Source organism: Oncorhynchus mykiss, chromosome 7, assembly GCF_057628025.1.
Source record: "Oncorhynchus mykiss isolate SJ-2025 chromosome 7, ASM5762802v1, whole genome shotgun sequence".
Taxonomy (NCBI): Eukaryota; Metazoa; Chordata; class Actinopteri; order Salmoniformes; family Salmonidae; genus Oncorhynchus; species Oncorhynchus mykiss.
Genome location: NC_143028.1, coordinates 18162385 through 18176333, shown reverse-complemented (window position 1 = coordinate 18176333; position 13949 = coordinate 18162385). Strand labels below are relative to the sequence as shown.

At 40.1% G+C, this 13949-nt stretch overlaps 1 protein-coding gene across 1 annotated transcript; it reads right to left on the bottom strand.

Moving 5' to 3' along the window:
- Positions 1 to 528: 528 nt before the first annotated feature.
- On the bottom strand, positions 529 to 8386 carry LOC110527536 (ADP-ribosylation factor-like protein 4C). Its single transcript, XM_021608880.3, has one exon. It carries the CDS (start codon positions 6729 to 6731, stop codon positions 6153 to 6155), a length of 579 nt encoding a protein of 192 aa, XP_021464555.1. The 5' UTR covers positions 6732 to 8386; the 3' UTR covers positions 529 to 6152.
- Positions 8387 to 13949: the final 5563 nt, after the last annotated feature.

Here is a 13949-nt window from a genome sequence, read left to right as displayed (position 1 = left end):
GGCAGAGGAAACCAGGTTTTTAGCTAAAATGTCATGGTACTGGTAAAGTTCATGATGTTGTTGACCTTAACGAAGGCACCAGGACCAGTGGAAGCAAAACAGCCCTATAACATCAAAGATCCACCACCATATTTTACAGTAGGGATAGGGTTATTTTCTGCATATGCCTATTTCTTTCAACGCTAAACCCACCACTGTTGTTCATGGCCAAAGAACTCTATTTTCATGTAATCTGAATCTGAATATATAATATTGAAAGATATTGAAAACAGAGGCGCCAGTAAATTTAACCATTATCTTTCAAGATTTTTTTAAAATTACCTGTTAAAAAAATCTCTTTCTCTCAGCAATAAAATAATTAGTATAAAAAAAACATAATTTCCCCCTTTTTTTAAGCATTCAGTATTTGTATTATTTATTTCATAAGGGTTCAATTTATTGACAACAATACCTTTCAATACCTCACCTTGTGAGGATAATGGTACTGATTATTGTGAGGACAGAAGACACTTGGAGATGAGAAGCAAGTACAGGGAGTGAACATTTAATAAATAACGGACATGAAACAGAACACAGACAGCGTCTTGCCAGGGGAAACAAAATGACATTAATGCTGGCATGGGCAACAAACTGAGGAGCAGACAGATATAGAGGGGGCAATCAACAAAGTGAAGGAGTCCAGGTGAGACCAATGAAACGCTGATGCGCGTAATGATGGTGACAGGTGTGCATAATGATGGGCAGCCTGGCGCCCTCGAGGGCCAGAGAGGGGGAGCGGGTGCAGGAATGACAGATAATGATATTAATATATATATTTAGAAACTGGGTGGTTTGAGCCCTGAATGCTGATTGACTGACAGCCCTGGTATGTCACAGGTATGACAAAACATTTATTTTTACTGCTCTAATTACGTTGGTAAAACGTTTATAATAGCAATAAGGCACCTCGGGGGGTTGTGGTATATGGCTAATATACCACAGCTAAGGGCTGTATCCAGGATCTCCATGTTGCGTTGTGCCTAAGAACATCCCTTAGCCGTGGTATATTGGCCATATACACACCCCCTCGTGCCGTATTGCTTAAATATACAGTACCAGTCAAAAGTTTGGACACACCTACTCATTCAAGGGTTCTTCCTTATTTTTTTTTACTATTGTCTACATTTTAGAATAATAGTGAAGACATCAAAACTATGAAATAACACATATGGTATCATGTAGTAACCAAAAAAGTGCTAAACAAATCAAAATATATTTTATATTATAGATTCTTCAAAGTAGCCATAATTTGCCTTGATGACAGTTTAGCACACTCAAGCGCACCGATGATCATACCATGCTCAAAGTCGTATATCACTTGCATTTTTAGAGGCCTTATCAAAGGCTTCCAAACTAGCAATGACTACAGTGCAAAACAGACCAAAGGACATGGCAAATACTCAATCATTACTTACTGACACTCCAATCTGTCCCCTATACACATATAATTGTTGGTAAACTACTACAGTACCACATATCAATGAAATGGGTACATCACTCTCACTAACGGGTGCAATACATGCACCCTCTTACAAGGCACGCCTCAAAATATGTTAATGAGACAAACGGTTATAGGTGCTCCAAAAATACAGTAGGGTACTGTATTCTGTGGAGTGAAATTACAGGACCATTCGAAATACAGCAAGTCTTTACAGTAATTTACTGTTAAACTACTACTGTTCTTTGGCATTTATTGGATAATTTACCAGTTATGCCTAAAACCAGAGTCCATTGCAATCTATTAATACTTTACTAATCGGTTTATTGTATAATACTGAGAATAATAAATACAAAAATCACGGTGTGACATATTTTTGTGTCCCTCCTTTTAAACGGCTCTTTCTTTGAAAGGTAAAGTGTGTGGTTGGTTAGCATGAACTGGTCTGGGACATCCCATCATCACCGGGTCATGAGTGGCACAGCAGTCTCAGTGCTAGAGGCATCACTACAGACACTCTGGTATGAATCCAGGCTGTATCACAACTGGACGTGATTGGGAGTCCCATAGGGCAGTGTACAATTGGCCCAGCGTCGTCCGGATTTGGACGTCATTGTAAATAAGAATTTGTTCTTAACTGACTTGCCTAGTTAAATAAAGGTAAACTAAAAAAAATAATCTGCCTACTAAAAAAACATCCTGTCACAACACAGTTGTATAGATTTACTCAGAAAAAGAACCGTTTCAATGCAAATCTATCTGCATTGGACAATCAGCCAACAATCTCCGCATTTAAATTACTCAGTAATATCAAATTACCTCCACACACTTACTAGCATACCATTAAGTGTCAAAACCTCTCAGGGAAGTAAATAAAAGTGTACAAGTTTTTTTAACAAACATTTTAATTTCAAAAAAAATATGTGTCTTACTGTACATACAATTTGTTTTTTCTATTGTTGGCTAGTTATTATTCTACCAATAATTATTCTATATATACTGTATATATATATTTTAAAACCTTTATTTAACTACTACCAATGTAAACGAGGAAGTAGCAACTAGAACACGGGTGAGTATCATGCTATTGAAGTGAGAACACATAGGTTGCGGTCCCAACACTTAAAAGACACACCCTTGTCCACTTGCCCTCGCCTTATGCCATTGGGGGAATCCCCGTCGCCATCTTGGAGGGCGGTCCAAATGATTAGCCAAGCAAGGGAAGTTTGCAACGTAAGCCCCTCAGCCCTCGTTTTTAGTCGGCTTTGAGTGTAGAATTATGTTCACTCCGTGGCCTGAAACTCCCCATAATTCAATTTGCGACGAGTGCACATCTGCTAAGAAAAGTCAGTGAAAACTTAAAAACAACATCAATGGAGAAGTCAACATACAAGTGTAAGTAAAAATGAATGCAAATAAGTTTGAAATTGTGATACTAATGCACATGACGGCACAAGCACGTCTCGTAAAAAGTAAATATGTTTTGTTTGGTTATCTTTTAGAAATTGTAGAAATAAAACATTTTCCTTCTTCAGAAGTTCCAGCTACAGCAGTCATGCTAACATTAGTTAGCTAATTAATTTGCTAGCTACAAGTGGTAGGCGTATAATAATAATTATATATTTAATATAAGTAGACATGCACTCAAAATTGACTGTAGGGCATACATGAAAACACAATCATTATGTGAAAACACATGGGACCATCATACCACTCAGGAAGGAGACACGTTCTGTCCCCTAGAGATGAACGTACTTTGGTGTGCGAAAAGGGCAAATCAATCACAGAACAACAGCAAAAGACCTTGTGAAGATGCTGTAGGGAACAGGTACAAAAGTATCTATATCCATAGTAAAACAAGTCCTATATCGACATAACCTGAAAGGCCGCTCAGCAAGGAAGAAGCCACTGCTCAAAAACAGTCATAAAAAAGCCAAACTACGGTTTGCAACTGCACATGGGGACAAAGATCGTACTTTTTGGAGAATTGTCCTCTGGTCTGATGAAACAAAAACAGAACCGTTTGGCCATAATGACCATCGTTATGTTTGGAGGAAAAAGGGGGAGGCTTGCAAGCCGAAGAAGACCATCCCAACCGTGAAGCACGGGGGTGGCAGCATCATGTTGTGGGGGGACTGGTGCACTTCACAAAATAGATGGCATCATAAGACAGGAAAACGATGTGTATATATTGAAGCAACATCTCAAGACATCAGTCAGGAAGTTAAAGCTTGGTCACAAATGGGTCTTCCAAATGGACAATGACCCCAAGCATACTTTCAAAGTTGTGACAAAATGGCTTAAGGACAACAAAGTCAAGGTATTGGAGTGGCCATCACAAAGCCCTGACCTCAATCCTACAGAAAATGTGTGGGCAGAACTGAAAAAGCGTGTGCGAGCTAGGAGGCCTACAAACCTGACTCAGTAACACCAGCTCTGTCAGGAGGAATGGGCCAAAATTCACCCAACTTATTGTGGGAAGCTTGTGGAAGGCTACCCAAAATGTTTGACCCAGGTTAAACATTTTAAAGGCAATGCTACCAAATACTAATTGAGTGTATGTAAAGTTCTGACCCACTGGGAATGTGATGAAAGAAATAAAAGCTGAAATAAATCATTCTCTCTACTATTATTCTGATATTTCACGTTCTTATTAAAATAAAGTGGTGTTCCTAACTGACCTAAAACAGGGAATTCTTACTAGGATTAAATGTCAGGAATTGTGATAAACTGAGTTTAAATGTATTTGACTAAGGTATATGTAACTTCTGACTTCAACTGTATGTTTATATTTATCTTGCAACTCTTGCGCACGCAACGCGAGTCATGTGGTCAGCATGTAACACGGAACCCAATCCGACTGTGCGCATGCGCCATCGTGCATAAATTTCCCCCCACACCAAACACGATCACGACACACAGGTTAAAATATCAAAACAAACTCTGAACAAATTACATAAATTTTGGGACAGGTGAAAAGCATTAAACATTTATGGCAATTTTGCTAGCTAGCTTGCTAGCTAATTTGTCCAATTTGGCTAGCTTGCTGTCGCTAGCTAATTTGTCCTGGGATATAAATATTGAGTTATTATTTTACCTGAAATGCACAAGGTCCTCTACTCTGACAATTAATCCACACATAAACCGGTCAACCGAATCGTTTCGAGTCATCTCTCCTTCTTCTAAGCTTTTTCTTCTATGGACTTTATATTGAGATTGGCAACTTTCATAAATTAGGTGTATTACAGCCACTGACCTCGTTCGTCTTTCAGTCACCCATATGGGTATAACCAATGAGGAGATGGCACGTGGGTACCTGCTTCTATAAACCAATGAGAAGATGGGAGAGGCAGGACTTGCAGCACGATCTGCGTCACAAATAGAACTGATTTCTATTTTAGTCCTTGGCAACGCAGATGCTCGTTGGCGTAATAATTTAATAATATAGATTTTTAAATGTATTTTTGCAACGCGACGCGAGCGGTGTAGTCAGCCTGTAAGGCAAAAGTAAGTGAATGAGGCTGTGTCTTTTAAGTGTTTGGACTGCAGTCTCAGACTTTCTGAGTGGGGGCTAATGACTGTTTCAGGAGGGAGACGCGTTCTGTCCCCTAGAGATGAACGTACTTTGGTGTGCGAAAAGGGCAAATCAATCCCAGAACAACAGCAAAAGACCTTGAAGATGCTGTAGGGAACAGGTACAAAAGTATCTATATCCACAGTAAAATTACACTATAGTGGCCTGGAAATCCGATGATATTGCTAAAGAAGACAAATAATTAGTAGTAAACAACTTTGCCATCATTATGATGGCGTCAAGTTTACTTGAGAGAGATAGCAAAGTTTGTCAGAAATAGGTAACAATGCTAATGTTAGCTAGCAAAAATGTTGCACTCTCCCCTCAATCTTAGCTAGCTAAAGTTATACTGCATCTAAAGTCAATCTGGCGACATAACAATAATAACAAAAGCTTGTCCTACTAATTATTAGCCTCCTTTCGGGAAGGTAATCGTGTTTCCAAGCCACAGTAATGCACTTCAGACTAAATCTTCATCGGCACTTATTGACACTGCATTAAGTAGAATGGGCATCAGTCATAAAACAAACGTTCCAAATAATATTGTGATGAAACGTGCAATATATGAATAGCCTTCTATATTCGAAAGACACCTTAACCCCAATATAGGCTATTGTATTCTACTATAAAACAGCACTGTTTGCCCAGTTATCAAATGAGCAGAGGAACTATTAGAACGACATGGACGGTCTCTCTCAATGTGTTAGTAACATAAACAGAGCGCGCAAAGTGGGAAAATAAAATGTATAAGCACATTGATATTGATTAATGACGTTCATTCCAATCAGGAATGAAAAAAAGTGCTGTGTAGGGCATTCACTCTTCAGGTAAAAAAAAACTATTGACAAGAAAATACTGTGACGCAGCAACAAACAGGTACCAGCCTGTCAAGGACAGTTCTGATAGCAAGAGGCAAGTTTTTATTTTCCTCCCTCTGTGTAATTGAATGTAACAGCACAGCTAAAAGTGACTAGCTTCACCAATAACCCCAAAGCTATACAGTGTATCATAACAAGAATCACCTGACATGCCTACTATAGCAAAAGTCACGGTACAGTAGCAGACTGCTCAGAAGATAGCGGTCAACTTCACAGTAATGAGTTATCTCTTTTTCTTTTGTTTCAGTGATTTCCTTCGTTTCACAATCATTTCATACAGTTTATCCATGCCTTCATGGAGCCCTTCACCTATGATGGCACATGCAGGCTGGACATGGTAAGTGGTAGAAGGGCTGAGCTCATGCAGTGCCAGTTGCTTCTCAATCTCATGGACCGGTAGAGACTTGGGCAAGTCCTGCTTGTTGGCTATCACCAGTAATGGAGTCCCCTGGTTTTCTGCGAATTTGGTAACTTTATGCAGTTCTGTTTTGGCTTCCTCTAGTCTGTCCACGTCCACTGAGTCCACTACGTAAATAATGCCATCCGTGCACCGACTGTAGGATTTCCATAACGGTCTCAGCTTCTCCTGCCCCCCGACGTCCCAAAAATGACAACTAATCCCTTTGGCGGTACCGTTACTCAGTTTTATCCTCTCTGTGTTAAATCCGATTGTGGGAACAGTGTTCACAAATTCGTTGAATTTCAGGCGGTACAGGACAGTCGTTTTACCGGCAGAATCTAAACCCAGCATTACAATATGCAGGGACTGAAAAGCAGCTATGTTAGAAAAACTGTTGCCCATTTTACGCACTAGTGAATGAGAAGTCCAATAAGAGGGACCTGCTTTAAGCTAGGCATACACATGGGCTATAGCTTTCTGAGATCTATATGAAAAAAGTCATTGTTGTTCCATCTTCTGCTAATGCGTTCTGCAAGCACGCATTTCTCGAGGTAGATAACCTGTATGTATTGTAGACGAGCACAATTAAATACTATCTGAAATTGTTATTGTCATCAGTCCCCCTTGGTCTATCAATAAATGCTGCGATGAGATGCAGTCACCTCTGGCACGTTGTCTCCCGTCGCATACAGCTGCAGCCAACAAATGCTATTCAATAATCGGATGCTGCCTAACAATCCACCACGGGTTGTTGTATTAACATCTCATCTTGAAATGAATTAATATGCAAATGCAGACCTTCTCTGAAGAGGCCAGGTAGCTTAAATAAAGAACATTTCTGTTATCGGCGAAAAAAATAACATCCTGAAGCCCAGCGCTGTGGAGTGACTGTTGGTTCACAGGTTACCATTCAGCGTTGCGCACACAAATTAGTCTACTACACTAGGAGACTCCGCCTTCGCGTAGCAGACAAATCAGGAATGCTTATAGACCTCAGTATGGAGGGGAGAAACTTCACATTACCCGTGCCACATGTGCATAGCGGCAAGCAAACTGCACTAAGGGTCAATAGTGAAACGAAACTTCAAGGTTACAAAACTTTGTACAGTGTTATATTTATTTATTCAAATACATTTCTGGCACCCATGTAAGCTATGACGTACACATACAAAATAAAGATAGAAATTAAAAAGATGTAGGCCTATGACATGAATACTGCACCATAATTGAGGAGGTTGAGTTTAGACACATTTTTTTGCCAGGTAGGCCTATTGCCTTTTTTTTTTATAATGACCCATGGCAAGTTGCATTTTCATCACATTACAAAACATGCATGTGTTGCAAAGATACACCACTAGATGTCAGGACAACTCCTCAGCAGGCTTCCATAGCAAACCAAGTGGCAGGACTGCCGTTTTATTGTGTGGGCCTATACAGCCTGCCTCAGGGGTTATTAACTAAGCACCTAATTCATATTTTCTCCATTTATCACAGTTCAGCCAGGGCTGCATTTTATCTTCAGGTCAGCCTTTCTTAATCGTATATGAGACTATTTAGGGTAGGTCTATTAGTGTATGCCTATGCTTTGTAACTAAATAGTTTATGCATAAATACACACAGTGCAACATATAGACTTGTTGGCTAATAGGCTTTATATTTTGTTTCTTCATACAAAAACGTTTTATCCCCAAATAAGCAAACTAATCATACAGCTCAACTCAAGGAGAGAGGGAGAAAGAGAGAGAGAGAGAGTAAAGAATGATGCTCCTACTGGGATCCAGTCAAGGGAGGCCTATAGCCTTTCTACATATCTAACTGTGCAACCTGACTCAACAGGGCCGTGTTCCCCACAAATGGCTTTTTATCCTTGCGTGGCTCATTGATGCAGCATGTGTTGGGAGCTGGGATCAATAAAATGAAGAAAGAAAGCCGAGGCTCATCACAAATCAACACATTGCAAATAATGTTGCCCTATCCAGCTCCCTATAGGAAGACAAAAGGAGTCTCTCTCTCTCTCTCTCTCTCTCTCTCTCTCTCTCTCTCTCTCTCTCTCTCTCTCTCTCTCTCTCTCTCTCTCTCTCTCTCTCTCTCTCTCTCTCTCTCTCTCTCTCTCTCTCTCTCTCTCTCTCTCTCTCTCTCTCTCTCTCTCTCTCTCTCTCTCTCTCTCTCTCTCTCTCTCTCTCTCTCTCTCTCTCTCTCTCTCTCTCTCTCTCTCTCTCTCTCTCTCTCTCTCTCTCTCTCTCTCTCTCTCTCTCTCTCTCTGTGAAATGTCACTTCTTTATTGGTGTTTAACCAGTCCTACTGCCTGACACCTGAGACACCCTTCCAGCCAGCTCATGCATTTCAAAGTAGCTCTGATGTAAAGTGCTTCAGTGGCATAAAGAGACATCAGCAACGTTGATTTCCTTCCAGTTCTCTCAGTTCGAGTCTCAACTGGCCGTCTTTTCCGTATAGAGTGACAACTTTTTACCAGAGCCCCATTGGATGTGGTCAAAAGTAGGGCACTGTGTAGGAAACAGGGTGCCATTTGGGACGCAAGTGTGACTCGTTTTGATGGGGTAAATAATGACACAGGCCAAATCATGGATCTTTAGTAGAAGTGTGCTTGGCGTTCTTGGAGGCTTGAAGCGTTTCTACCAATACCGCAATCATCACTTTGTAGCCCAACATTTTCTCTTACTAAGTAATGCAGCATTTTTGGTTTAACTTTCAAGGTTCCAGAACTTTCTTTTAATTCATGTTGTACATTGTTAGTTTTAAAATAACATTTGGTGCCAAACAAAGTGATTTTAGTAGCCGACGGTTTCTGTATATTACCTGTGAAAGCCTGATTAACAGCTAAATGAGGATACATTTCATGTTCTAACTTCTGCTCTATCTAGTTCAACATTCAGCAAGGATTGACATTTCTTCTTCCCTGAAATCGACCCCCACACACTCGGAAGTCCCTTCACTTTTGTCTTCCACTCCATCTCCAGTGTACCTGGTACTGCCTCTACTATGGTCCAGTGGACACAGCCTGCCTGCAGAGGAGAGGGTACACTACAGGTGGAGGGAGAAACACTGCTGCTATTTGCAGTAGGGAAACCGGAGTAAAATGGAGACCAGACACACACACACACACACACACACACACAAGCATGCACAGAAACACACACACACACGCAAGCTGTTGTGAAGCAGGATTTGCATATTGTCTTTAACCAAAAATGTAGTTAACAGGGAAAAAATGTACTTTATTCTATACTATTCTATTAAATTATATTTGTTTTTAGATTAAATCAAACGTGGCAGCCTGTCACCTACACACAATTTCTTAGAGGAGCATGAAATGGTGTGTGGATTAGAATAATATACATATTGAAATGGAAAGCAGAACACTCAACACATCCGAACACATGGGACCCATTCTGTTGCTAGGCACTGGCAATTTCAAGAGCCTTGGAAGTGTTCCTGAGACGAAAGGAAACGTGTCAAGGTATAGACACAAGGATGCATTCAATGGAGAATAGCAACACCCAGTAGACTTAGTTTTGAGCTCAGACTTAAGCAACGATAAATGTTCAAACCAGAGAGATACAATGCAATTCCATTCTGTGGCTAAAACACAGAACAGCCTATTTTTAAGTTTAATTTAATTAAATTTAAAAAATTTAAGGGGTGGATCAGCTTTAATATTGCGGAAAGATTGTTGCTTCCATCAATGTAATTGTCTGCATCATTTCCAATCCCCCATATATGACATAAACATTCATATATATATATATATATATATATATATATATATATATATATATATATATATATATATATATATATATATATACATACATACATATACAGTACATACTTTGTTTTAGAATATACCTTTATTATTTCCCACAAACCCTACCACCCTTCCTCCAATTGGAGTAAACTAATAAACAATAACACTAAGGCTTCTACCATCAGTTTATACACATTTTACAGACTGTCTATTTTACAATAGTTATAATTTTGTTTGTTTTTAGTCCTTCCTCTATTTCTGATGTCCATTCAGTTCAATTTCTATTTGTAAATGTGCTATTTCACAAGATTTCTGAACCTATATACATTTTACAGACCCTGTATGTTTTACATTGGTTATCTTGTTGTTATTAGTCCCACCCTTCATCTCTGTTCAACCCCTCCCATCTATCTCTGAACACCATCCATTTTGGATTTCTATTTGCCATATATTTTTCAACTGTGCTGTGATGCTTCACAAAAGTACTGAACCTTTCTATTCTCATAGCTTCTACAGATTGTAAATTAAAGAGAAACATTTTTGCTAAAATAATTATTATATTATTGATTGATTGACTAGGACTTTTCAAATCACCCAGCATTGCTATCTGCAGCGTTAGTTCTAGGCAAATATTGAAATTCTTCAACCATTCCTGGACCTGTGACCAAAAACGAGCTAAAATATCGACAGTACCAAAATAAATGATCTAATGACTCTGCCTCCTCACAGCAGAATCTGCAGAGCTGGGAAGATTGTATCCCCCAAATATATAACATTCTTTTGGTTGCAAGAATTTTGTAAAATAATTTAAATTGAAAAATTCTAAGTTTTGCGCGTCAATTCATAAACCATGTGCAATGGAATAGGTACATCGAAAATCTCTTCCCAGCTATTTTGCGATTTATATTCCTTACTTTTTCCCCCTTCTACTGGCCTCTTCCATTTTTTGTGGTAATGCTGTAATTAGTTGGTTGTAATTTTGGGTAGAGCAGACATTTCCATATGTCTGTGTTAGCTGCATGTGTGACATAACGCCACCAGTCCTATTTATGATATCATTTACAAAAGTCATACCTTTTTTCATTTTTTTCCTTCAATTTTTAATTTTTTTTAATCAATTAGTATATTTGAGTTTAACCACACTATATTTGTTGTATTATTTGTTCTTTCTTTTCAGGTGGATTAAACAGATATTGCAACTAACTTTCTAAAGGCTTGTTTAAAAAATAACTATATTTTGGAGACGATTTTGTTTTCAAACAACCGAAAGTGAGCAGTTGTAATCTGAATAAAGGGGAAAAGGCCATTCTTGAACATGGGGTGAGACATTCCTACCAATTTACTGGAGAACCATTTCGGATTTAAGTATAACTTTTGTATGACTGATGCCTTTAGTGAGAGGTCTAATGCTTTAATATTTAATCATTTCTGCCCTCCGAATTCATATTCGTTATATAAATAGGCCCTTTTAATTTTTGTCTGGCTTGCCATTCCAAATGAAATTGAATATTTTTTGCTCATATCATTTAAGAAGCAGGTCCCTAGGTGTAGGCAAAACCATAAGCAAATAGGTCAACTTATTTAGAACGACTGTGTGGCAGAAATCTACTGTGGGTTAAATGAAACCCCAGTCATGTCCTAGTATAGTTAGAAGAGGGGATGGTCTAATAACCTCCTATTGATTATTTTTACATTTTTAAATGTAAACCCTTATTTAACTAGGCAAGTCAGTTAAGAACAAATTCTTATTTACCATAGCGGCCTACCCGGGCCAAACCCGGACGACACTGGGCCAATTGTGCGCCGCCCTATGGGACTCCCAATCACGGCCGGATGTGATGCAGCCTGGATTGGATAGAGAACGAGAGAGAGAGACAGACATAGAGGGAGAGAGAGTACCAGTCTCCCTTCGCTGCTGAACTAGTGAGACTGTTAATTAAATTGTCTCCTTTGTGCCATGGGTGTCCTGGCCATTCCCTCCTGTCCTGTCCTCCTCCCGCCCACCTGACTATACTCTTACTCTCATGTGCTGACAGTATAATTTACAGAACTCTGCAAGACTCCATGGGACATTAGTAAGAAAGTGAACAGGAAAAGTAGCAACAAGGCCATTTGTTATACTGCTTAGGACAGCATTTTTATATGGCCAGGCCTAGAGAGTAAGACAACTGTAACTAGCCTACACTGGTTTAACCGGAAACTAGGTTTGCAGCGTTTTGTTGCCTGGTTAGGTTATTTATTTTTCACAGATAAAATATTTTGGAATATTGTAGAAGCATTGAATTGAAATCAACAAGACTTACGATGATCACTGTGTGTAGTGTTGTAGAGTGACTAGGCCCTCCCCCTCTCTCTCCCTCAGTGTCAGGCTGTTGGCAGTAGAAACTCAAGTGCTTTCCCCCTCTTCTCAGACAGAGGCAAGCTCACTCCCTTGGCAAGTGTTTATATGGAGAGGTTACCATGGAGACAGCAAATCATCAAAGCAGCACATTCAGCCAATATGTTCTCCCTCCCTATAAATTACAGTACTTTGAGTGAACACACACACACATACACTGGAACATGGACACACTGGCACACACACCATGGAGTCACATACACACGTGCACGGACGCGCGCGCACGCACACACACACACACACACATAGTCAGGGACAGAGGTGATTATTCATGATCCCAGGGAGACAGGATATGAAATCAAACAACATTTAATAAATGGGACAAGCCTCGCCCTCAGCTCACAACATCTTCCATCTGTAGACTAATGATCACATCATCATTACCTCAAAACGCTTCCTCCATTATAAAACCCACTAGCCTAGGCACCTCTTTTGACTATAACAGTTAATTTACCATTTGAGAAATAAAATAACACATGAGGTGAAACATGGGCCTGGGAAACTAAGCCCCTTCCCTGTCCCAAGCTTCAATTCCTCAGCTTATCTGAGAAAGTGACGATTGTAGGCCTGCTTTGTATTTGTACTTTGCATTTGCGTGAGGATTTCTTTCACAGCCATCCTCAATGTCCCAATACACTGTGTATGGTCTGGACTGGCCTTAATGTCTCATGGGCAGTCATTGGTTTATGCATGATTCACAAGCAGAGGGTCGAAACCCAGACAATGGTGTGACCCTCTCTCTGAGCACGCACGGTGAAGGCCATTGAGCTGTAACCAGGCGACGGGCAGGGAGGAATGTTTATCGCCGCGGTGACTCATATGGAAGCAGGAAGAAGGGAACTGCAGGTGCCCCTCTGTCATCACGGGGAGTCTGTCTCCGTTAGGGAGGAATAATTATCATAGATTGAGTTTAATTAATTAACCCCATTATTATTAAATAAAGGTGCAACAGGACAGACAGCAACACAATAATAGATGTGATCTATACGTTTAGGAATGCATTGGTGTCTGGCCACTCTTCTCCATCTCCTCTTTTTTGCTCCCCCTCTTTCTCTTTCATCCTCCTCTCTTTTGATAGATGCACGTCGAGCCTGTCCTCTCTCTGTCCAGACTGTGGAGAGGTGAGGGGGTGGTACATTTCGATCAGACCTATGGAAATCACATTGATTCAACTGCTGCAGTGCCCTTTGCTAGGCTCCAATGAGAGCTCTACCTTCAATATTGGGCACAGAGAAAGTTACATACATTTAAACATCCTTCTACTGAACTATGTGCAATGCCTCGGCTTGGGTAGCCACTCTCATATCGCTTGAACTCAGATCAACCAAGACCTCCCACGAACTCAAACAACTAGTGACGCAGGGCCTAATCCGGGCACTAGTCATATCCCGTCTGGACTACTGCAACTATCTGTTGGCTGGGCTCCCGCTTGTGCCATCAAACCCCTGCAACTTAT